At 38.7% G+C, this 26,070-nt stretch overlaps 1 protein-coding gene across 1 annotated transcript in view; it reads left to right on the top strand.

The window, feature by feature from the left end:
* The first annotated feature begins 7,608 nt into the window (after window positions 1-7,608).
* The window catches only part of GABRR3 (gamma-aminobutyric acid type A receptor subunit rho3), a 31,092-nt gene continuing 12,630 nt past the window's right edge, over window positions 7,609-26,070 (top strand). Inside the window, exons 1-3 of the mRNA XM_074145981.1 lie at window positions 7,609-7,736; window positions 15,232-15,344; window positions 24,912-24,979. Coding sequence (XP_074002082.1) covers window positions 7,609-7,736; window positions 15,232-15,344; window positions 24,912-24,979 — 309 coding nt within the window. The remainder of the gene's footprint in view (window positions 7,737-15,231; window positions 15,345-24,911; window positions 24,980-26,070) is intronic.

Here is a 26,070-nt window from a genome sequence, read left to right as displayed (position 1 = left end):
TACGCTTAGATGCTTCCTCTTGGAACTTTGTTTCTAACATAAATTTATTCTTTTTAACAGTTGCTTAATTTCAAATGTTGCTTATTCCCTCTATTTCTGTATGTCTCTGTCTCGGTCCTTTGCCCATTCTACCTTGCAAGGTATCCAAATATGTAGAAAAAAATAGTGTTTTTTCATTCTTAGACAGGAAACATGAATTATTCAAATGCTTATTGATTTAGAAATACATTCTTTTAGCAGCTAGTAGGAAAACGCAGGTTGTAAAACCTTAGAAGACCCAAACGTGGGTGTCCCCTACTAAGGCTTTAGTATATAAAACTTAAATATCTATTACTTAAGAATACAATTCAGGTAGTTAAAATTGGCTTCCCAGTTTGAAATGAGCACCTGCTCTGTGATGTTAGCATATGTTTCTCTGGAAGTTATCAATGGGGAAGAAAAGCCTGGAAAACAGCCACACTGAATGTGCCTGATAGCTTCTGAAGCTGTTTTATGACCAATAGAGATCAGGCTTTAATCAATAAATCTGTCTCTGTTTTGACTGTAAAATGAAAAAAAATTTGCAGTGCCAAAGCCGAAAGGCACATTTGTTTCCACTATTCAGCAATTTTTCTTTCTCCTCATGTTCACTGGTGACAGAAAAGGAGTTTTGTAAGTATGCAATACATTTCATAAATTAGTTCCCATCGGAGATATTGTTGACTCCTGAATAACAAACTGGGCACGTTCTGATATTCCCTTTGTAGAAAATGCTTAATAGACATCAGTGTGGCAGCAAGAAAAGAGTAAACACAGTTGCTGAATTGTTTTGTTTTAATCCCTGTGGAGGGAAATGAGCCAAAAGAACTTCAGATAGCAGTAGGATCTAACTGGTAAGCGCTGCTGAGAGACAGTGGTACTTGCCAGACTGGCAAGGAAGAAAGGAAAAAAAAACAAAAAACATCTGATGCAGTGTATATTGCTTTTCAGAATGAAGCAGTGTTCAGGCCATACAGATGGCAAACTAGCTTACTTCTTGGGGATACACCATGCTGTTGCAAACCCTTGTTTTCTGTGGCTTGCTCAGGCTCATGGGTTATCCCTTCCATCTTCCCTTGGTTGTGAAAGACGCTAAAAGATTTTTAAAGAAATATATCCTACAGATGTAAATAAGCAAACTCTAGAAACTCCTCCTGGGAGGAGATGGACATAAATCCAGGAGTAGGATAGCTGTATCCTGTGCCTGTGATCAACATGAGGTGACAGAAAGGCAAAGTTTCCTGCCACTGAGTTTACGAGAAGTGTAAATCTAGGAAGAATATGGCTGCATGTTTTTCCAGAGATCACTCTCAAGACGCAGGTTGTTCCTTAACTAGTGGCAGTAAAACTGATTATTTTACTTTCAGAATTGCTGGTGTAGAAGCTAAGTAAAGGGATTTAGGGATGAAATTAATTTAGTGATTGTTCTGTCCATGGCAGAATGATGAAAGGGAAAGAATCCTCAATTTAGAGGATCTGGAAATAGGGAATGCAAAGAATCAGGGAAATATGTCGTTTTTCTTTGTTGTTCACATCACTTTTTCAAACCAAATATCTGATTGTACAAAAGTGTGCAACCACCACTGGTTTAGAGCAAACAGAAGCCTGAGTTTGTAAATTGAAGGAAAAGAAGAAAAGACCCCTGTGCCAGACAGAGTCATCTGTTCAAGTCTGGTATTAAGAGGCTGTTTTATATGGGAAAATATGTCTTCCTTAGGTGGATTATGGTCTTGTTGGGGTCCCCCACTACAGTTCTAAAATATTGCTTTGGATGAATAGGCAATAGATGAAGACAGTAGGAAATTGGACAAGCTTCAGGAGTGGAATTTAGTCTCCAGTCTTACGCCATTTTAGTGCCAACTCTCCAGGCCACTAGCTGCTGCTCTGGAAAGCTGCAAACCTTCTACAGGTCCCACGTCCTGTTTGTGAATGGATGTCTCAGGTACCTGAGACCTCATGTAGCATGACAACTCTGTTCAGGCGATTGTTTAGCTGTCCTTTACTTTTTAATGAACTGCACTTTATCTTAATGAAACATAACAAATGAAGACCAGACTGGATGGGGCTTTGAGCAACCTGGTCTAGGGGGAGGTATCCCTGCCCATGGCAGGGGGGTTGGAACTCAATCATCATTAAGGTCCCTTCCAATTCTAATCATTCTATGATTCTATGATTGTTCTCTAATGAGAAGCAAAGGCAGCTCACTAAAGTTACATTTGATTTCTAGGATTTTGATCTCTCACCAGCATGTGTTGCCAACTTGGCTGTGTATGATATTCAAAGTACTGATTTTAAGATGTGTTGACCACTCAGTTGCCAGTGAAGCCAACTGGAAGCCAAATATTTTGTATTTCTCACAGTGGCTTCTGAGTCCGTGTTATTTCCTAATTGTGCTTTAGAGTTTAGATTACAAGGTTGAGATTTAGCTTTACTACTAATAGGAATGTTTGAGGGGTTGGAAGAGTGGAATAGCTTCGGAACCGTGGCTGGAGGAGCTTGTCAGAACAGAGAATTTCTTAGGAAAACCGTGCCAGAGACTGTGTGTTCAACATGCTAAAGCAGTTGTGAGGTGAGCCAGACTTTACAGGGCATCAGAATGAAGCCCAGAAGTTCCTGGGTGCAGTCTGGATACAGGCGGTACGTATGTGCAGACTGTACCTGGTGACTGTGCATCTGTAGTTTTTTTTCCTTTGCAGTGGGCTTTGCTTTATATCAGGAATGCTCCCTTTGATGATATGAGAATTCCACAGACAGCAAGATATTAAGAAAAACATAAGAATAAGTCCAGAACCATAATTTCACAGGAAATTTGTACTCAGGCTGCAAAAATTTTATGTCCCATAAAAGGGAAAAGGAAAACAACCAGGATTTTCTTTTTACAGTAGAACTAAACACTCATTGGAAAATATTATGTGCTTACTTCAATATTATTGCTATTTTTCATATTGCCTAGCAGAAACTAAGGGTACAGTTCAAGGTTGGCTTAAGCCAGTCTAGCCATGTGTCACCACAGAGAGGGGCGAGGTCCTGCCTCCCACACTGCTGCCCATTCCTTTAGCAACTGTTTGAATAGTTGCTGATGGTGAAGCAAGTGCAGCAAGTAGTCACGCAATGCAGGGATGAAGGGGAGGACAGTGTTTTTCAGCAGTAGCCCGATAGTTCTGTTTAAGCTGGTTGTAAAACCCCAGGCTGAAAGTCCATCTCAGTAAGCACCATGCAAAAATCTTGCACAGATTTTGAGCTGTGGGTATTGCTGGCTTTTACATTCTTTTTTCTTTTAGTACTTTGCAGTCCTAACGTGCCCAGTTTGTTACCTCAGACTATTGGGACAGCGATGAGTGGTCATTTGCACCCCTACTAATAGACGTGATAAAGAGCAGGACCATAAGAGCTGGATGCCACTGCAAGTGTCAAGTAAAGCACTTCATCTGCTCAGAGATCTGCAAACTGGAATCATAATGCTCAGTCTCTGCTTTCCTCTCACTTCATCTTGTTAGAAAATGTGAATGGTTACCTTATTCTGGAAACTTGGTTCGTCATTTGTGTTTATATAAGCAGGACAAAGTGTCCTTAATTCTGATTAGTATTTTTTCAAGTCACCATGATATAAATGGTAAGTGCTATGCACTGAGTCAGTTACCATAGAAAAGCACCATGTTACCTATTCTTGTGCTGCAGTATTGCATTCACACTCTCACAGTCACTGCTGTGGTTAATCTGCTTTCTATGATTTGCTGGTTGTTTATCAGAAATGAGCGCCTCTTAGGAGACTCTTAGGAATGATTTTTTCCTTGTGTTTCATTCTCTGATCGAAAGAATAAAAAACACATGCCAGTTAAACCTACGCTCCCCCTTGCATCTCTTCTCATTGCAGTCAATTTACAGGTTGTTAAGTGCTAGTGTGCTGTGGTGTTCCAGCTCCATATGTTTAAAATGGCATTTAGATGTGCTCAGATTTTCTGCGAAATTCCAGCCTCTGAAACATCTCTTCATTCTCAGTATTTTTCTGTTCTTTAGCTGCTGTCAATTTGCTTTGCTTCCTGATCTGTGGCAGAGAAGGATCTGTGAATCCAGACAGTAATTACCTGAGACTACGTTTTATTTTGCTCACTAAATGAAGACATCTCATTTTTTGATACTGGGTGGTGTATTTACCTTTGTTTCTTTTGCTTGCTTGTTTGGTTGTAAACTGTTTCAATGAGCTTCTGCAGTGTTACCATGCATTGGGTTTTGCCCTTGAAAGATAAGCATGACAAACTTTTCACAGGCTACAGAGAAGGGATAATTTTAAAGAAATATTTTAATGATAGCAAAGAGACAGTGTTCTGTGTTTAAACACAGGGATCTATCAGTGACTCAACCAATACAAGCAAAGTGCATTGTCTTTATTCTTTTGCAAAGACAGATCTTTTTAGAATTTATTACTGGCAAATGCATAGGAGATTAACCTGTTTTCTTAATGGTAATTTATAATGATACTATAATCTGCTCTGTGTAATGCTCTCTTACCCAGAGAAAATGAAAACAACTCTAGTATGAAGAAACCCTATTGCAGCGGGTGACATCTAGTTGCCCTCACTGATATTACACACCCATTAATGGAAGCGTTCACCATTTCACTCCGCAGGAGTCCCTCTGGAAGAATTCGCATGTGTGGGCTAGACAATTAGTTTCTGAAAATATGCCATAGCCAAGGACAGAGGGGTAGTGCATAGTTTTTCAGTGTGCTTAGGCAGGGTCCCTCAAGGTAATATTTAGTGTTATGACATCAATGGCATGAAGGTGGTGGAATATGTCAGGGCATCCAGCTTTTTTTTTTTTTTTTTTTTTGTAATAAAGCTGATTTTTGCAGGGGCAGTCAGAGGAACTTTGGGCATGCTCTGGAAATCCTGCATGGAGCAGTCTTTTCAGCACCACAGCCTAGTGATAAAGTTCTTGCTATAGCCAGGAATAATAAAACAACGGGGTGCTGATAGTTGAATGAAAACAACATCTAATTGTCTCTTTCTATGTTAAAGACTTCCCTCTTGGCTGATGTGCCTTCTGGAGGGAGGGACATCCATATGCGGCTTGGCCAGGGACACACCAGTCATTCTGCAAAGCCAACTCGTTTGTCTTTGCCCTATCACTGGAGCAGGGGTTCTAAGTACTCCCTTTTCCAGCTGGGAAACAAATACACAAGACAATTTTTACTTATTTATTTTCAGTGGACTCATTTAAATTCCTTGAGGTCAGCACACAAAGTCAACACATTTATGCATTACCATGACACAATCTAACCTCAGGGTGATCCCCTTCAGAGCTCTTGGTGGATAACCTCAGCACCTGGAACATCCTCTCCTTTCCCATTCTGTCTCCCGCATAGTGAGGATAACGGCTAGCAGTTTCAGCTAAGGATGATGTTAACGTCTAAAATACAGCTTTCCCCAAAGTCTCTGGAAACAGCATGGATGATTACTATTAACAGAGAAGACAGTATGTCCATGTTGTTACTCCTTTGCAGTTGGGCAAAAGGGTTGGAAATGAGTTAATACTGATGAACGTGCAGATAGCTGAACGTGCAGAAATGTTTACATTTACCACAGCCTGCAGTGTAGTTAGCTCTTTATCTGATTTGCTACTGTTCCTGCTGCTGTTTGGCCTGTGCTTGGGTGGGGAAAGAGGAGGCTCTTTGATCTTTTCTTATATGTAATTTAATTAGGTGTGCTGATACTTTGATATACGTAGGCTGGATGAGACTAGACAATTTAACTGGACTGGCTCAGGAACAAGTATTATCTCTACCTGGAATAAATTCTTGTTAGAGTTATTGTTTATTTTCCCTTTTCTACCCAAATGATAATGCAAATTAATGGAACCTGTTAAAGGTCTTATTAACTACAGCTTGTGTTTACTTTCTCCAGAAACTCCACGCTGGGAATACATACACCAGATCTGCTGGAAGCACCATCTGACAGTTCCTGGGTCAAGCTACAAATGATCTTCCATAAGTTTGCTGAACAGGAAAGGATTAAACTATGGACAATGTAGAATGAGGTGGGTAATAGGCTTGAAAGCCTTTGATCCAGGCCACCAAATTCAATCAACACTGTTAAAGTTTGATGTATGGTTGAGAAGGGATTTTTTTATTTTATTATTTTAAGTCACAGGCAGATAACTGTTAAACACCAAATGGAAAAAACAGTGGGAATTAGCTGTCCTTTGGTAATGTCCTCCTGGAAATCATTTGCATCTGAGAATTATTTCTTAGCCCAAATGAAGTTAGCTGGGAATCTCAGGGAACTTCTGAGGAGGCAGATGCCTGCATCACAGAATTATTATCCCAATGTGCTTGGGTGTTAACAGTCTCAGCAGACACAGTGTTGGTTTGTTTTCATCCGTCTGGTTTTTGGTCTTAATTAGGAAGAAGCCTACTGCTGGGAGACCTGAATTACTTCTACATCTGTTAGACAGAGGTTGGGTATTTCCATTTCCCTAACTTTCAGTCTTATATCTCTAATTCTCTAGATAAAGAAAAATAAACACATGCTGTCAATTTTTGGTAATCACTGAACTTGCTGATGGCTTGAACAGGATAAATTTGGCTGTGTCAGCTAAGAAGGTGTGTCCATTATTGCCCAATTTTAAGCCCACAAGAAATCTTACCACCTTTCATAGGAAAAGCAGGCATGCTCAAGTTATTGCTTAAGCAACAATTTGTTAATAAAATATTTTCCAATTCAATCTGCTATTGAACAGGCAGGGCAGACTAAATGAAATAAAGATAAAATTAGGAGTGATGGAAGCATACTGGATCATAGACGTGAACATACCTTGTAAATTTAGGGTAAATTAAGTAGATAGCTGCAGAGCTTTGTAAAAGAAAAAAAAAAAAGAAAAGAAAAAAAAGATTGTTGGTATTTCCAAATGTCATTGGTATTTCTCGTTTGGAGTTGTTCTGTGATACTGTGCTGTCCAAAAGTAGTTCTGTATCTACAGACAAAATGCTTGCTACTGCAGATCACAAAAACAGAAATGATATTAATGGTTGGGAAGACAATACAATGTACAATACAGTTAATGAAAGAGCTTGATCTGTACAGAAAATTATTCTGAGCAGATACACACATATATAGAAAGCAAGATTAATTTAGAGACCTTTGTCATTAAAGCAGATTTTTGTATGGTTTTGTGTGGGATTTAAGGGGGATTAAATGTTTGACATCACTTTGCCTGCACAGGCTATGTTGAAGAGGTTACTGAGCGGGTGATGGAGAATTCAAATATGCGCCTATGCTGAAAGAGTGGAAGCAATGGATCAGACTGCAGCCTGGCCAAAGAAATTGCTATATCTACTACATTTCTAAAAGCAAGGTGCTTCTGGTTTGAAAGCAGGTGCTGCAGGGATGTAGAGCTGAAGGATTTTGCCAAAATATGAGGGGATCTCGACGAGGACATCAGAACTGGGATGCCCCTATCTTCTGTCTTCAGTGATGCCTTGCTTCACATGCATCCTTTGTATGCTATGCTGTTTCTAAACAGTAAAAACACTAAAAATAAAAAGTCAGCAAGGTGGATTGGCTGATTAGGTGCATTTCTCTTCTGGAAGAGATGGTCCTGGTCATGAAACTTCTGTTCCTCTCCTGCCTGTGGCCAACAGCAGTGCTAAACAGTTCTCAAAGTCAGCATCACCATCTTCATCATCGGCAACAATTCTCATTCTTAAGAAAGCATAACAGGTAAGCAATATACTATCTCTGGCTATGTTCATCTGATAATCTTTATGCTGTCAGCAAGATGTCAAGGTACTCTTTTTGTTCACTGTCCTGTTTTTCCAGTTTCTGGATTTATAGTATGCATAGTATTAATTGGGTGTTCCCAAAACAGAAATGGTGAAATAGTATTTAATTTTTCATAACCAGACATTTCATATTGTGATTTCATGAATGCTTCATGTATATGCAGGTATGTACACACTCACACCCACACACCGCTCTTTTAACTTCTGTGATACCAGGCTACTTTTGTGATAACAGACAACTATTGTGATGTAACAAGTATTCTTGCCTCCTCACTCCCATTGCAAGAAGCAGAAATGCCTTCTGAAGTTCTATGTCAGTGTTATAAAGTGACTTCCATTACCTGAACAGCAGAATAGCTACACTATCAAGATACAGAAGACATTTTTATGACACTAAATGAGGTGAATTGTACCTCATTTGTAGTGGTGACAGTGTTTTGCCTTTCTGGAATATACTTATGCTTTTAGACATTGAAGATTGTCCCTGTTCTTAGTCTCCCAATCAAGTAGATGGTTTAAAATGAATAATGATATAAAGGTTTTTGCATATGAGTTTCTGTGCAAAGTGTTAGTGCTTTTTCCCACAAATGCAGTATCACATCTGCTATGTGAGGTCTTTGAATGTGTTTCTAGATTAACAGTATGTGAACAGACCAATGACTGCCAGTGATAACCCAAGCAAAATCTCTGTTGGGAGGCTGGAGAAATTGTAGTAAGTATCTCCATTTAAGGAAGGAGAAGAGATATGACTGTTATGTTGTTCTATGTACTTGACCCCCTATTAAAATGGGCAGAGGAGCTTAAAGTTTATTCATACAATGTCACATATTGAAGAAAAATAACATAAGTAGACTCCTCTCATTTGTTCGTTTTTTCAAGTTAAATGCTTTGTAGCAGGTATACAGCAATTTACCTTCTGTATCACTTCTTATGTGATAATCCAGCAGTGACATATCTCTGAATCCTACATGTCTGGATAAAATCACAGACATTGGTGATTTAAGCAATGCAAGGTAACAGAACATACCCCAGTGACACAATGTAAGTGTCTGGAGATGCTAGATCGCTCCGTACTTCTGGATTTCAATTCAAGGTCACAGGTTCAAGTTAGGTCTAAGCCAAAAGCTCATGAAAGGAATGGCTATATCTAGCAGACTGTTTCAAACTCACTGCCAGTTTTGGAGTGAGTGCTGGTGCATGATTATTTGTAATAACAAAACAAAATAAATAGAAGTAGCCCTAATATCAACAAGAGGTCTAATCTGGTGCTTTGCTAGTTTCAGGAAGCAATTAAAGAAACAGAATAAAATATCTTCTTATTGCTGTAGTGATAAGGAAGGTCTATTTTAAGATCAGCTGATACTCTTTTGTCATTGGTAAAAGGGAAGCATATGCTACTGTTGTTTGCATTTGTCCTGTTCAGCAATAGCTGAGAGGAGTAGCTCCGTCAGTGACATAAAGAATCAGAAAGCAGGAGAGAAGCCTGCTGACAGGAGACAGCACATTTTGTGGCATCCTGCTGGACATCCTTTGCTGACCTCTTGCCACAGGGCAGCAGTAACAATACTAGCACAGTGTCCTCTCCATCTTCGCAGATCTTTACTAATCCATACAAATGTATCCATACGGCAATCCTGTGAGACAGGCAGAAGTGTGTTAACAGAAAGGAAGAATAGGAACAAGGAGGAATGCCAGGACTGCATTCTCAGCTGATGCTAACTGGCATAGCAGTTTTCTTTACATAAGGCAATGTTTTGGCCTTCCATGTCTTCATTTCCTAGGTCCTAATGATTTGGAACTGGGAAGAAGACTGCAGAATCGGAGCCGCAGAATATCCCAAAGTTTAACAGCTGCAAATCAGCTTTTCTGTGGAAAGGATTTAATTTCTCTTTGTTTGATTCTCTAGTTTTGTTCTAAAGGCAGCATTATCCTCCAGTACATTGCAACAGGGTCTGACTTTACACCAACCTCTTTTTCTTTCTGGGGAAAAACCTTTCAGCTAGCACTAGGGTTATTAGGGACACAGCTGACAGATGGCCTTGGTTAAATGGGTGGCCTTTTAAAAAGAATCCCATGTGAAAATGTTACTTAACCTACAAGTTCTACTGTTTTAATAGAGTAACCCAATTCTCCCTCCAAAGCTATTTGTCTGCAGTCTCTTGTAAAGAAGATTTTAAAGCATTAACCAAAAGTACATGAGAAAGAGATTATTCTCATGGTCCATTTCCTACAGCAAAGAACAAAACATTTGACTGTCAAAATATTGGGCTTTTTGACATTACATGTTACTGATGTTACTGAACTGCATTTTTATGTGTGAGAGAACCATAAAATTTCATTATTACATTTATCTGTGTTTCAAGATTTCATAAAAGTGTTAAAACGTTTAAGAGATCACACTGTTTTATAACTCCATAGACTTTCCTGGAAATAAGATTGCTGTAACTTCTACCTTTTGGATACCTTTGATTTGGTAGTAGCTAGAGTATCTTGGGGACATAGCACTTGAAAGAAGCTTAAATATAGGGTATTCTTTTCATAAAAGGGTCCTTCATAGTATTCTTTTCATAGACTTATCTAGTTTCATTTTGAATATGATGAGAATTTCTTTCCCCCACTACACCCATACTGCAGCAATAAAGGAAGTGTAGTATCTTAGTGTAACTGAATTAGTGTAACTGAAATCCAAAACTGCTCCTAACTATCCCTCCTAAGACATGAGAGTCAGATTTTTCAAAATCTGTCATGATGAGGATGGTGCTGGAAATCTGTTGATATCTTCCTGAATACCCAGAGGTGCTTCAGCCTTCCTCCAGTCTCCTACCAAGAATTTTTGCTATATAATTAGTTATGCAGGGTATTAAAAGAGCAGAACAGCCACACAGGATCTTAGCAAAGGTCTATGTAATATAGTGATGTGTTTCCAACAAGGGCTGTAATCACAAGTTTGGAAGAATAAGAACAAGGCAAACAAATAAGATATTTCTGTCTAATACTCCCACTCATATCCATTCACCAGATTTCCCTCAGAGACTTCCTGTGTCGGATGTAATTTCTGCAGATTTAGTGACGTTCAGTGGATTTCTCTTCCGTGAACTTGTCCAATTCCTCCTTGAACCAACGTACACTTTTGATAACCTGTTAAGTTAAAGACAACCAGATGGGATACTAACCACATCAATTCCATGAATGCTACTGGTTATGGAACTGCAGTGATGGCATTATGTGGTTAAATGTTTTAACCAAAAAGTACCCTTAGGCAGACCTTTGACCTTTCATTCACTATTAGGTATTCAAGGTTAGGTAGGAGCAGCTAAATTTGTCTTTAAAAGCCTGCCACATATTTGTCCATTGTCAAAGAATTTTGAATTAGTTGCTTTGGTTTTGTAGGCAGTGACTAACTGCTCTTTGAGAGGTCTGTCAGATACCAAGGTATCAAGCCATGAGTCCATACAACAGTATTGGGTAGTGAAGCGTCCAACTTTTATTCATCCAAAGGGCTAAGTGCTTCTATTAACTTCATATGTAAGTGCCAGCAGGGTTGTCTTCCCTATGTGATCTGAAACACTTCAAGTGCTTTTTATGACCTCTGTTGGAATTTAATTACAGACAACTATTTCATTTGCATAATGTAAAATGTTGCCTGGAATACAGCTGTGGAAAGCAGAGCTATTATAACTAGAAGCAGTAGTTTCTTGAGCATGTGCCTTACTGAGACCAACAAATTTATATTGATCATTGCCCAGATCTATGCCAATACCAAGCCATCTGTCAGAGTCCCCTTATTACTACTACCCCAGGTAGGTTAAGAGAGATTTCCTTTCCTTAGGTGCATGTATCCACTGATACATGCATCTGCTGATGATTTCACAAAAATTTCTTCACCTAAAGGGTTAACGAGCATGGGAACAGGCTGCCCAGGGAAGTGGTTGAGTCACCATCCCTGGAAGTATTTAAAAGACATGTACATGTGGTGCTTAGGGACATGGTTTAGTGATGGTTTTGACGGTGTTAGGTTGATGGTTGGACTTGATGATCTTAAAGGTGTTTTCCAACCTAAACGATTCTGTGATTCTGTGTGGGCTTTTCCTCTTAAACACCACAGCCTGATGTCTTCCATACAGTGAATGTACAGAATCAATTACTTCATTTAGACTCCTAGATTATGGTGCACTGGCCAAAGCTGTGTAATAAAGAGGCCACACTGCCAGGCAACCAAAATATAATCTGTGTCTTTGCTGTGCTTCTGTGAGAATGAAAAGTATGTCTTGACTGACCTCAGGAAGCTTTCCTGAGACCGAGGCTAGTTAGATTTGTCTCTTCTGTTTTTTAATGGAATTGGTGCCATGGAAAGAATCACTCAAGAAAACATCTGCTGATGATTTCACAATGCTGTAGTGCTGATCAATAGTTAGATATGCATCTAGGATTTCTTGGGAGTAAACAAATACATACATGCAAGTGCCTTTGAATCATCAGTTAAATAACTGTAATGCTGCAGTGAGGGCAATTTAATGCTGTAACTCTTAGCCAAGGAGCAACATTTGGAGTCCAGCTGCTGATGTTAAAGGAATAGCTGCTGGAGAACACTTCTCAGCTTTGTGGGGGGGAAGCAGTCAAGATGGAGAAAAAATGTGAAGCAGAATTTTATTATTTTTTAATTATTTTAGAAATTTTTATGGAATTGTTCTGTTTTAGTACCTTTACACATGCAATGTTACCAGTGTCCATGAAATTAATTCCAAGTACCATGAGCATATATCTCTGCATGTAAGCCTATTTTCCTTTACAATAAAAAAAATATATTCTGCCAAAGGAAGGTCTTGAAGAAAAGATGTAGCATATTTGTAATAAAAGTGCTATTCTGGCCTCTGCAAGAATTACCTCGCTTGAACAACCACTTTTGATAGCAGCTAGAAATAATTATAGACACTCCACCATTTGTATATAAAACATCAGCTTGAAGAGGCTGTTCAAGTAAATGGGCACAAAAGATGCTTTTCATATAGGCAGCATTTCTGTTTATTTTGTCCTCATTCAGGAAAACAGAAGGAATATTAAAATCCCATAACATCTCTTCTCAGTGGTTCATTAAGAAAAAAAATCCTGCCCTGGGAGCTTATGTTTTGCCTCTTGTGACTAGGGAAAGTTTTTCCCAGTCACATACTTTCTTCTAGTAAGAAGTTGTAATAGATGTATCATAGTTTTAGCCTGCTTTTTCCAGTGAAATCATTGGAGCATCAAACAGGTATTTTCCTTGGCACAGCCAGTGACAACCTAATGCTTCCAAACTGTATTAGCTGTGCCATGGCATTCTGAACATAATTCATCATTTTCTCTTATACTGGTTCCAAAACAGCAGAATTTCCTTGTATACCTGTTGCAGAGCATTGCAGGTGTTCAGTTCTACTGCCCATTCTGTTCTAATACAGGGCTGCTTTGTGGTGATTTTAATTCTCTGGAGTCCGGGGTTTCATTTTAGCATCCGCGTTATTTTCATACTTAAAAATCTAAAGTCTGTATTTGAAATGCCTGATGGGCGTTCCGATTGCCATGATAATTTGGTTCAGACAACACTGCCAAAGACATTTAAGAATACTAAGGTAAATTACAACAGTTCTGAATAGTCCGGCAGCCACCTCAGCATTCCTCTAACACAGCTTTTTAAAATATAATTTTTTGGGCTTGATTATTAAGAAAAAAGGGGGAAAGGAGAAAAAAAAAAAAGTAAATACAGGCACATATCTTATCCTAAGGTATTCCATACCTTGTCTTAAGCAGTATTTGACTACAGAGCAAATCTTCAGAACAAGATTTCTATCATTCTATCTAAAGTAATAATTAGAGCTGCTGACAACAAAGTCCCAGAGAATCACAGAAGGCGTGAAAGAAATTATGTCTAGGGAGAGGCCCTTGCCTGTGGGAAAGCAGCTGTATTTAAGTCATTCCTACAGGTATATGTCTAACCTATTCTTAAATAGCCCAAGTGAAAGGAGTCTCAAAACCTGCCCAAGTAATGTTCCCATGTTTCGCTGTTCTCACCATGAGAAAGGTTTTCCTGATGTGTACCACAGATCTCCCTTGTTGCCACTGCTTGTCCTGCTGGGAAGCAGACATGGAGCAAAGGGCCCTGCAACAGCTCATTATGTGTTCTGAAGACTGTGATGTGTTCCCTCAGTCTTCTTGCTCTAAATTGAACTACATAGGTTCTTACAGTCTTCCCATGCCTTTCCTGAAATGGGGGCCCACGGCTAGGCATAATTCTGCAGCTAGGGTATGGCTAGTTCTGGTATTACTTGGGGCCAGCCACTTAAAGCAGGACCTGCAACATGGAGTGGGAACCTAAGGAAACACCGTAGCATTTTCCTTATAGGAGAACCAAATAATGTAATGATTACTTTCTATGGCCTGCATCCACCAGTTGCCAGATCTGACTGTAGATCTTGTCTGTGTTTTAACCCAATACCTTTGTGATATGGGCCTGTACCAGAGCCCTCCGCTGTCTGTGCCGTCATTTCTTTTTATAGGAAAAATGGAAAAGGAGTCTGCCTTGTGATGGGCATCTGCTGTTCATTTTAAATGCAGGCCCAGAACATGAGATCTCTGTCTGGAGAGCTCAAGTCTATTCTTAGGCAAGTGAATTTCCCAGTGGAGTTTGGGATATTGTGCAGTACATTCTGTGAAGGGAAGAAAGTTAGCAACAGTCATCAGAAAGACGTACAGAATTCATGGCGTCCTGCTTAAAGCACAGGTTCATCTGTGTTGCCTTGGTGCTACGCAGAGGCTCAGTTATGTGTGGCATGGGGAAAAATGCAGAGACAGGACTCTTGATGCAAAGAAATACTGCATGTCTGGGCAGCAAATAAGGGGATAAGCTAACGAGCAACTTTTTCAAATCTGAGTGATGTTTAAGAGGATCTCAAAAAACAAGTCTCTGGATCCAGGACCATCAGTTTCTCAGTCCTACTGAAAAATTATTGACCCATTTGAGCTCCCAGGGAAAAAAAAATACTTATAATAAAAAGTATAATTGTCTCTGTAATATGAATAATGAATGCAGTGATTTAAACTATGGATACATGGTGTTATTTCCAAGTCTGATTTGCAAGTGGTTATGTGAATAATATTTTTTTCAGTTATAATCTCTTATATAATGATAGATACAATATCTGAGGGGAACAGAAGAAGAGCTAGATGTTCTTCCTGGAACTTTTTATATATAATTAGTGTTCCTCATGGACCTGGGCACCTTCATGCCTGATTTCCCTACCTTTTCCAATATATCCTTCTCCAACTTTATTAGCACAGTTATTTCCCTTATCATACCAGATCCAACTGTCCAGTATTCTGGACAGTTTAACTAGCACTCTGAATGTCAAGCAGAGAAAAAAAAAAAAAGTTTCTTACTTTTTTTTTTTTTTTTTTAAATATAGCAAGCGAGAAATTAAAATGAGGAAACTTGACAGCACAAAAGTACGGCCACTTAAATCTGAGCAGCTTCTTCGCATAGAGGACCATGACTTTGCACTGAGACCTGGATTTGGAGGTAAGCAGCACATGCCTGTGCTGTGCTGGTTAATAGTTTATCCTCTCTCTGGAAGTTTACTTAAACTCAGTATCACTTAAAATTGCATGACAGACTTAATTGCAGCTCATGTCTTTTGTCGTACTCCAGGAAAAAAAAAAGAAATCCAGAAATACTTGAAGGCAAGGGACTTTTTTGTGTTTAGCATATCAATAGTAAAAACTGTTCAAATTGTCTCCTTTTCTGAACTGATTAAAAAAATATTAGAATAAGATTCTTTGAGAATAGTGATTAAGGTATTCCTGTAAACTGCATGGTCTAGTAGCAATTAGCAAATTACTTAGTCATCAAATTTGTTTTGAGAGATTGAAATGAACCATCAATTCCTAAATCTGTTTGCTCTGTGCAAAATTAAAAAACTACCACAGCCTTCAGTTTATTACCATGTTGTTTCTGTGTTGTTGGGCACTATGATGATTATTTCTTCATTTAACTAAATTGCATGTGGATAAAGGGAGTATTCAATGAGATATTCACAGTTTGGATTCAATTTTGACTCCCCTTCATGAAAGGTAAAATGAGAAAGCTGCCCCACTAATAAGCTTTGTCCGAGCCTTTGCGTCACCAGTTCTGTGTTCATGATTCATGAAAACAGACTGAACTGCTCTGGATTATGAAGCCAAAGTAAAATATACGAGGACCAAACATAAATCTCTGACTCTAGCTAAAGTCTGTGGAACTATTCTTGTTGACACCAGCTGCTGGGACCTGGGGCCTGGCAAGCATGCGAGGAGGAGGACCTGGGCTAAGAAAAGGCTCTCTGGATGCACTGGGAGAATGTGAAAGCGTTTCTTGTTACCCTGGAAATTATGTCTTGTCTGAGAGCAAAAATCTTGCCTGATTTTGAACAATAGTTGAGATACATATGTTTCTTGAAAACAAAAGCTAGGATTATATCTTGTCTGATACCTGTGTAATCTAATATCTGTTAGTCTGGACATCTTGTTACCACCTGCTTTGCCACCCAAGGAATTTAAATTTTTGAGAGTGTCATCTCAGAAAGGAAGTAGCATTTGAAAACAAACAACAGTTTGGGATGTACTTTATCACTAGATCATCCCAGAAAGCAATACTTATGATGTACATAAAAGCAGCTTTCAGAATATACCTTGTGATCTGGTAGTTGTAATTTTCCACAGGCAGTGAGGATTTTTTTTACACCCCGCAAATCTGTACCAGGCTTTTTCCCCTTGCCCTTTTATTTTCAGATGACTAGTCATAGAGCCCATTCAATTCCTATTGAAGCCAGCTGTAGTTTTTCCACTGACTTCATTGCACAGGCCTCTCAATAATCACATTGCCATGGGTATGATTTCAGCTGTACTCCTGTCTTTCAGAAATAGCTTTCAGCAGAAGAATGCATCAGCTTTGCTCCTCTTCTGTCATCCACATGCCATAATGGATGATAGAACATTTTTTTCAGTCACATCCAATAGTTCACATGTTTCCAAATTTTCAGAACTTATCCATGAATCTCTCTAACACTAAAACATAAATCCATTAGCATTTTTACAGCACACAGTGAAAAAAGTCTCAGCAAAATGAATGTTGATCCCAAATTTATATTCCATTATTCTTATCTTACCATTGATTTCAGTGATGCTACAGTAGTAAAGAATGGTTTGTTTTTCACAAGAGGCATATTATTAAGGCAACAGCAGAGAGTTAGTACACAAGTGTGACCTCATCAGAGGACAAAACTCACCAACTGTAACACGAATCTGAATAACATACCCAGAATTACTGTATGACAGCAGAGACAGAGTACGGGTTTCTCTAAAGAATGCTGATGATTAAGTGTGGAGCAGAAGGAAACTTAACTAGAGAAGGTGAAATTAGAGATACCATTGCTACAGTCATTGCCACAGCAGTCATAACACAGCCCTGAATTGCACAAATACTTACAACACTGTGGCTTTATGTATTTAAAGCAGGTGAAATTTTGGGTTTGTTTTCATCAAATCTAATGAAGCATTTCAGTACTGTGATTCATGAAGGTCTTGTATCTGTCACATGTCACAGTGCATGATTTATTCAGCTCAGCACAGTGCATCAATTCACAATACTGATGGGCGAAAAAAGAACCAGGTCAAAACAGCTGGGTGAAAAACAAGTATTTTAAAATTATTCTTTACCTTTAGAAGAGGGACCTTTTTTTTGCCCTTTCTTATACTCCATTGTGATTTTCTGGGTATGTCAGGGAGTTGGAATGACAGATTTTGTTAATCTGGCTCCACTATGCCCCTTACCCTGAGAAGGTCAATCATCCTTTGCACCAGTTTAGGAGAGAAAAAGCAGCTGGAAAATTCATGCTGTTTTGAACAAGCTGGAGATCCGTCAGTTCAGGGAACTCTTAAATCTAAACCTGGCTTGTTTGATTTCATTTAGCCCCACAGATGCAAAGTAAATGAGGCAGACTACAAGATCCAAAGTTTTTAGTATAATTAAGTAACTAAGGAAAAACAAGGAGAGAACATGCTGAATTTGATTTGTAAACTGGGCAAATATGTGCAGGAAAAAAACCTGGGAGAAATGAATGTAGAACTGTTGGATACTGATGTTACCGGCTGCAGTGTTACTGGAAATAATTGTGACTTTGCTGACATGACTAGTTGGTTTCTCATAAAAGTATATCATTGCTCTGTGGAGGCAAGAGATCCTTTTTTTGACCAAATGGACACAACCCTGTTGTCGTTTATATGAGTGTATTTTGGTATTCGTCTGTTGATTGAAATGTCATTCCAGCTGCACAATTAGAATTTGACTCTCTGACTGTTGATTTTAAAATTTAGTCCTGACATTGTCCATTTATTAACAGATTAGAGATCAAAGTCTGAGGGGCATACTGTGTAAAGATGAAGCAAAACCAGCACACTACTAGCAAGCTGTTTCTGCATTTTTTTTACAGAAATCCTACTTTGTCTGCAGTTCATTATACAGTGAGGTTGAGTGAAGCAAACCAATAATTCAGTACACCCAAACATTCTTTTAAAAAGTGAATTTATATTGTTACATTGCACTTATTCCCTAAGTGCAGGCTCTTGGGTTGTTGTTTGGGGGTGGGGTGAGGGGAGGCAGAGGGTTGAGGTTTTTTTTCCCTTTCCTGGATTTTTTGTTGTTGTTGTTGCCTTCTATGTAATGTCATGGTCCTCTTTTGTTTGGAAGTCTCCAATAGATGGACCCCCACTTATGCAAACAGATAGTGATTTGAGTAATTCCACTAGACATTGGACTGGGAGCACAGATGTTTCCTTTGCTCAAACAGCTTTACCAGGAATTATGTTTGGTCCATGCTTCTTCCAGAAGCACTGATAAAGGCCAAAATATGAGCATATGAGGGGTCCTGCAATGGTATAGTAATACTTGCCAGTTGTGGTAAGGTTGTCTGTCTGCATAGGTCCTACCAAAGGAAATGAGACTCAGAATCAGAGCTTTTCATGACTTACATATCTTTATTCTACTGTGGCCTGAAATACTGATTTTTCAGTAGCCCACTGAACTCATAATCTATGAGAAGATAGCTCAAGTTTGGATTGGAGAAAAAGTAAGAGGTTAAATTATGTTGCCAACACATCTTGGAATGGTCATCACCATGTTTTAAACTCAGTGAGAGAGGGTGAGCAAAGGCCAACATCAGACAATGAAAAGAGACTTCTAGCTGCTCAGATCTGAGAGCCACAATGCAGGCTGCCTTAGCAGCCAAAACTGTGTACATTGAGAGAGGTGTTAGAACAAATCCTTAGAAATACATTAAAGTTACTTTCTTTTCTACTATACATCTATTTATCTATATCCTATTATTTTCTGAATTATCTTATTTCAAAATAATGGCAGAAGTCATTGGTGTGAGCTTTTGGTTTCCTGTCTTCTCTTACTAAAAATTAACATTGCCATTAAAAAAAATCTTAGACTAGCGTATCGAAGAGGTCATTCTTTTATTCCTCTGTGCATTGGTTTTCCTGACAGTAAAACCCTTCCATGAAGTCTGAACGATGTTGCAATCTAAAGACTGTGGACCCACATGATCATTGTCACTGTGTACATGCAAGTTCTCACTGTGTACATATCTATTGAAGTATGACAACTTTCTTTTCCTTTTACATTGCATCTTAAGGACCTGTCATTTCTTGTGCTAAGTGTGTTAGTTAAAGAAGTCTTGAAATCAGTTATCTCTTATTGTCAACCGATATAGAGGATAAAAACATTAGCAAGTACTAGAAATGATGGAAAAGAATTGAGTAGCATTTAGCCGGTCAAGAAGTACCAGTCTTTCTAGACAGTTTGTGTCCCAATCTGCAATTAAGCATAATCTTAATTCTAAATTTTCAGAGGATAGAGATCCCATTAGGTCACTCCCCCTTATGCTTTCTCTCTCCTCAAGCTAAATTAGAATTCATCTGAAGGTAAAAGCCGGGGGGAGCGGGGCGGGGAAGGAAAGGAAATAGGGCCCAATGAATGCTCAAAAAATGCTGCAATTCTAATAGCTCTTTGCCACCAAGTTGTTTTCTTTTCTGCACCACAGCCCTTCTTGAAAGGTGAGAAAATTCTTCTCACTGTGGTGGAGAAGATTCACTCTGATGAAAGGAGAATGGCTTTTTCTCACGTGTTACCAGAAAGAATAGCTGGGGTCCAGAACAGGAGGGAGATACTTTGGTAATTTACAAGACCTCTAATAGGCTCCTTCTCCTGGATTTTTTTCTCTTACATTGCTAATTCTTCCATTCCAAGAGTTGGCTACTGCTAATACCAGTTCACCTTCATTTCTCACATAAATTAGAAAGAAACAAAGCAGTAACAAGAATAAAATACCTTTGCCAGTAATTCTCCTGTTTCACTCATTGCCAGAGGAAAGTAAGTATATCCCCATAGCTTCACTTCCCCGGAGCTTGTTTATGTTTTTATCTGGTTTTCTTCCTCTATAGGCTCACAAGCCCTTTTTAGAAGACAGTACTCCTATAGACCTTAATCCTTCCCTGGTCTCTGTCTCCTCCTGGGAGTTTTCTATAGGCCTAACTTTTTTCCAGCATACACTGTTACAAAGCCAACTGGGATACAGTGGCTGGTTTTTCTAAATTCGACATTTACCTTATGGAATTTCAGGTGCAATCTGCTGCATGTTCAAAGGTCTGACTATTACAAAAGTATATAGAATTCACTAAACCAGTCATTATTACTGTAGAAATTGATCCTAATATGCTAAAAAGATATCCTTTTTATGTAATATCCCTCTAAAAAGGGTATTAAGAGAATTTGGCTGCTGCGCTATCTATTAAAAAATTTCCATGCTCATCAAGGAATTCTTTTGCTATGTTTAAACCTTTAAAATAAAAGACTGGAAATGGCTTGTGTGAGATAAATCCAACTGAAAACAATTCTGCTTTTTCTGCTGAGGAGTAATTATCTTGAAAATCTGTGGACCCTCCATTGTGAAAATCACTAATCCCTCTAAAATAATGATTTGTAGCAATGCTCCAGAAGCAACTGAAGCTGCTCAATTTAATAACAAAATCCTCTCTGCCATCCCCAGTTTTGTCATACTGGGAAATAAAAAACACAGCTTTGCTATGGTTACTTTTTTTTCAAAGTGAATTTGATGTTGTTCCCTGATGGTCAGGCAGAGATTGAAATTCTCAGTTTACTAGGGAGAAAGCCATGGCGCAGGCTTAGGGGTAGACAAATCACTTCACTGTTCTGGCTGGTTTAGGATCCTTTCCAAAGCTTATTGAAATGCTATTTTTTGAAAACATCCAATCGTGGTAAAACAAATCCAAGTGATGAAAAAATTACACTTCTCAGCAACATGTTCCCAAGAGTTAATTATTACTGTTTCTAGTGGAGTTGTTTTTTAATCACAGAGAGCAATGTTCCCAGAAGACTACGAAGCTCAGAAGACCTAAACCAGAGTAAGACAAATATGTATCTTATGGGGGTGGGGGTGTCAGTGACAAAAATATAAAAACACTTTAGATTAGAAAAGTGATTAGAAAACAGCACACTGAAGTGACTGGGGTTGCATATATATGGAGTGTTTAGTGTCTTTATCATCTACTTACATTTGTTGCCAAAGTAGAGTCAGAACATGAAAAAAATATTCGCAGCTGCTATGATCAGTCAGTAATAGGTCAGGGCTGGGATAAAGGGATGTGGTTTAATAATTGTCTGTGGTGAATGCTAGACTGAACAGTATTTTCTCATTAAGCAGCATGAGTATGGTCTTTTGCCTTTCACCGGATAGAGAATAGGAATCTCTTTTTAAGAAGTCTGTTTCACAGTTCTAGCATTTCTACCTAATTGGGAACAAATTTCATTATAACAGTTCCGTTTTTATTTAATTCATTTTAGAACCATCCACTGTATTTCACCTGGCCGTAGCTTTTGATCTCTTTTATGCTACTCAGTGTCTCCAATGACTTACTTTTATAACAGTTCCCAACTTAGTGCAAGCTGTCTTTTCAAAGAATGAAGTGCCTCTGTGTGTATTTATGTATGACTGGCACTTCAGTTTGTGTGCATGTAATCAACATAATCATAAGCTGCCACAAATTTCTAGTTCTGTGATAAGTTCCTTTATATCTGCCCAGATGAGGGGAATTATTGAATGAAATTGTGCCCACACTGGAATAGTGCTTGTTGGGTAGGAAATTGTCTGTAATTTTTGCAAATCCTGAGAAAGTATTAGGAGGTCCATCATTACACTTTGAGCAGCTGTCACTTTTCCTCACTACACATGATATATATGTACTTAGAAAGCCAGTCGTTCTATTCTGTGATATGATTTGCAGGTAGCTCATTACCTGTTTGAAGAATGTTGGTGGTTAACTTTTAACTTTATTTGCTTTAGACTTGTCCTTGACTCAGAAACGGGTAACACCATTGTTTGATGTAGAGAGCTGCTCCTCTCTCCTCCCTTTCCACTCCCATAGTTCTACAAAATCAGGACTAAATCCACAGTTTTTAATATGCTAGTCATGAAAATCATCCCCGAAAGTTTTAGTAATACCAGTTAAAATCAAATGTATGCTCAGATATGAGCACTTCCACTATATCCTACCATGCACTTCTGCCACAGTTCCAGAGTAACAGTTTGTACCCACCTACAATATAGAGAAGTTGAAGCTTTTTGGTAAGACTAGATAATATCCAGTTCATCTGCCTATTTGCAGTCACTCTAAGCAACCCTGGTAACCAACAGGCATTTCCAAGGCACAAGCCACCTCACCCCAATTAGAAATCTAGAAAGTGCCTATTACATTGCATGGACTTTAAAGGGAGCCAACGGCGATGAGGCCAGGTTTCTCTCTTCACTGCTACTGGCATAGTCGTCAGCTTTAGTACTGATCATGTTCCTAGGCTGCAGTATTGTCCTTCTACAGCTAGCCTGTGCCCTGAGCCACCCTGCCTTGTGCACAGCTAGCTCAGGTGTCAGCTCTGCAATGTAGGCTTGTCCCGTTCCATCATGCAAATGAGGAGCTTGATAGACAACACCTCATCCTTCTGCGGTGTTTGCATTTAAATAATGTGAGAATGCTGCTTGTGAATGATGTTCTCATCATGTATAAATCCCACATTGACTTCTACTTAGGCAAAACCTGTCTTTAGTTTACATGATAGTTCAGATTTTGGTGGAATACTGACAGGATGACTCCACTAAGATTACAAGCAGGCATTTTTGTACCCATACTTGGTACATGTTGGTATTTAGCATAAAGTAGACTACTTGTGCGGTGTGGTCAAAACAAAGACAAGAAGTGGTCAAAAACGGTTTAGGAGAGGCATAAGAATTTTTGTTGGTTTGTGTGAAAAAGCCTGGTTGGGTATATACGTTGATACTCTTGTACATCAGCCTCTAGGGCAGATGTCTCCTGCTGCCTCTATTCTCCAAAAGAAGCAGCATTTTCCCAAGTGCAGTCTAGTGTTTTACTAATAAACTAATTGGCTGAACTTTATTGTCTGGAGTCCTGAATTTTGTTTTCAGCTTTGGCCAAAAGACTGAGCGATGCATTCCTCTCAGAGGGAGACATGATTTCCGAGCCAGGCAGCACAGCTCTTGTCAGTGCTGAAATGTGCTCCTGTGTACCCTGCAAACTCTGAACACATTTTACCTTGCTTTCCCATGCACAAAGCATCTTTGTCTGTTCTGTGCAGGGTCAAACCCTCCATTAAAAAATACAAGTCAAATCAAGAGATTACAGAGCCAGATTTTAAAATAACTCAAAAATAGTTCAAGATCTCTACTGATAAGAACTGGAGGCAGCTGTGTAATCCTCGAGGGCTGCTATTTTGGAATTAAGGGTAATTCCAAAAAGAGGCACAGTATTGTGGCTGGTTATCAGGAGGGTGATATTTCTGGACTATTTTGGCTTGACACTAATAAAAGGAAAAGATAAGAAAGAGAGAAAGACAAGTTAAAAAAGCTGTTGGTATCTCCTGCTGTTCATACTTCCTTGTACTCGTGTTTTTACCAGGTTATTTTAAATTTGTATTTTAAAAAGATTTTAACTTACTATTTTTAACAAATGTAATTGGAGTCCCATACACAATAATTACTATTGATTTTCATGCCAAATGCAGAATATTCGGGGGGGGGTGTGTGGATATACATGTATGCATACATCTCTCTCCTCTCCCTCCTCTGTAAGGAAGTAATTAATCAATTGTATTAGTGGAATTACTTGTTTTCTGAAGATTACACAGTTTCGTAACCCATATGGAACTAGATATTCTAGATATTCTTCATTCTAGATATTGTATACTAAAGAGAGTGGAAATAATTTTATATTTTTGCTGTAATTTTTAATTGATTTTCAGTCACTTTCTTGTAAAAATACAAATATGGGTTTATAATTTGTTCATTCAGATCCCATTGTGTTATAAACTCACAGCCTTTTTCAGTGGCATGGAAGAGTGGGGTAGTACACAAAATCAAGTCACCTAGTGCAGTTTGTTATGTAATGTACTTGATAATAAATTATGTACTTAGTGGCACACAACACTCCATCCCAGAACATGCTTAATATGTGTAAAGCTTTTCCCTTATGAGGTAGTGAGCAAGCAATCCTTTTTCAGAAATATCTGTGCCAAACTTTAAATAGTTAAGTAAGTAAAGATAATTAGAAGGCTAATAGATATTTTGTTTGTAAGTGTGGGAATAAGCATTGGAACTGGTAAGCAGGCTTTGCAATCTTTGATGTATTTGATATATTTACTCAGCTTTTCCTTATGACAGTTCTAAATAGCACTCTAAGCAGTTCATTAGCTTTGGCACCACATGGAAGCTGTCACGGCTGTCCCAACTACAATGCCAATAACAACTAGTCTGGCTGCAAAAAGATTTTGTACCTATTTTTACAACTGTTTAGCATCGGGTTTTACTTTGTTGCCATGGACTTTCTCATTCAGTGTACTAAGGCAGACAGACCATAGTAAATGCTGGGTTGGGGTGCTCTCTGTATGTTGCTAATACACAGTCTTCCCTTTAAAAATATGGATTTACACTCCTCATCACTCTTTCATTCTGTTACATTAAAGGGTCGCCAATACCTGTGGGCATTGATGTGCAGGTAGAAAGCATTGACAGCATATCTGAAGTTGACATGGTAAGTTGGTTAGTAGAACTGAAATAAAGAATTTCAGCCAAAAGGCAGGGTCTCAGAAACATCCAGCTGGTTGATACAGAATAATAGAGTTAAAGAAAGCAAACCCTTAAAGAGCACAACCTTGCCTTGAAACACGCAAGTCATCCTCATTTAAACTAGCAAGTGTTTTATAAGAACATGTTGAGTTTCTCCCTGGGTAAGAGGAACCAATCAGAATGGATAGTGCTCCGATTTGAAAATGCCAACCAGTCAGTAAACCCCATGGGCTGCCACATGAGCTCTTATTGCTCTGCACATCAGATGATGAGCCTTCATGTTCTTTGCTTCCTTTGCTTCTGCAGATCTGAATATTCCTATCATTTCTGGCATGTGGAACTGTGGTCATAACAAATGGAAATCAAAAAATCAGTTCCAGGAATGGTCCTAGGAAGATGCCCTCACTGTAGCACTGGAATTCAGGCTGTTCATTCCTCAGCCGAAATTGTCACTAATAATGCCACCCAGACGTTAGTGCCAAGTTGCTGGCACTAATAACAGAGCACGCTAACTTTGCAAAGGCATCTCGTTTACAATATCTTTTCACAGTGAGTGTAGCTCTACTCGTAGTGTTGAGTTTGCAATAGGATCTGTCAATATGAACCCCTGCATTCCTTTGCAAACCTACCCAAATCAAAAAATCATATTACAGGAGCATAAAATCATATTACAGGGGAAGACCTAAGTATCTTCCCAGTATTCTTATCAGAAGTAATTGTTCTACTGAGATAAATGATGCCTGCCTAATAATGCAAAAGTTACGTAGGTAAACACAGAGCAGTCAGGCTGTGCAGAAGCTCAGACTGGGTTTGCAGCATTCTCTCCATCTCTTTCCACGTGTATATTTGCAGTCATATTATTTCTCTAAATAGGACGATAAAATATTTGCAACAATCTTTCATATAAAAAAAAGTAATTCTTGTAAAATGTAATTATTTACTCTTATGAAATTCATCATATTGTTTCTTTATGATGCATATAATTCATAAATGCAGTAATTTAAAACCCCTGTGCAGTATTTGTACAAAATGGACAGATTAATGGATTTTACAAAT

Source organism: Numenius arquata, chromosome 1 (assembly GCF_964106895.1).
Source record: "Numenius arquata chromosome 1, bNumArq3.hap1.1, whole genome shotgun sequence".
Lineage (NCBI taxonomy): Eukaryota > Metazoa > Chordata > Aves > Charadriiformes > Scolopacidae > Numenius > Numenius arquata.
The sequence above is the reverse complement of the archived record's forward strand: the minus strand, read 5'-3'. Positions and strand labels throughout refer to the sequence as shown.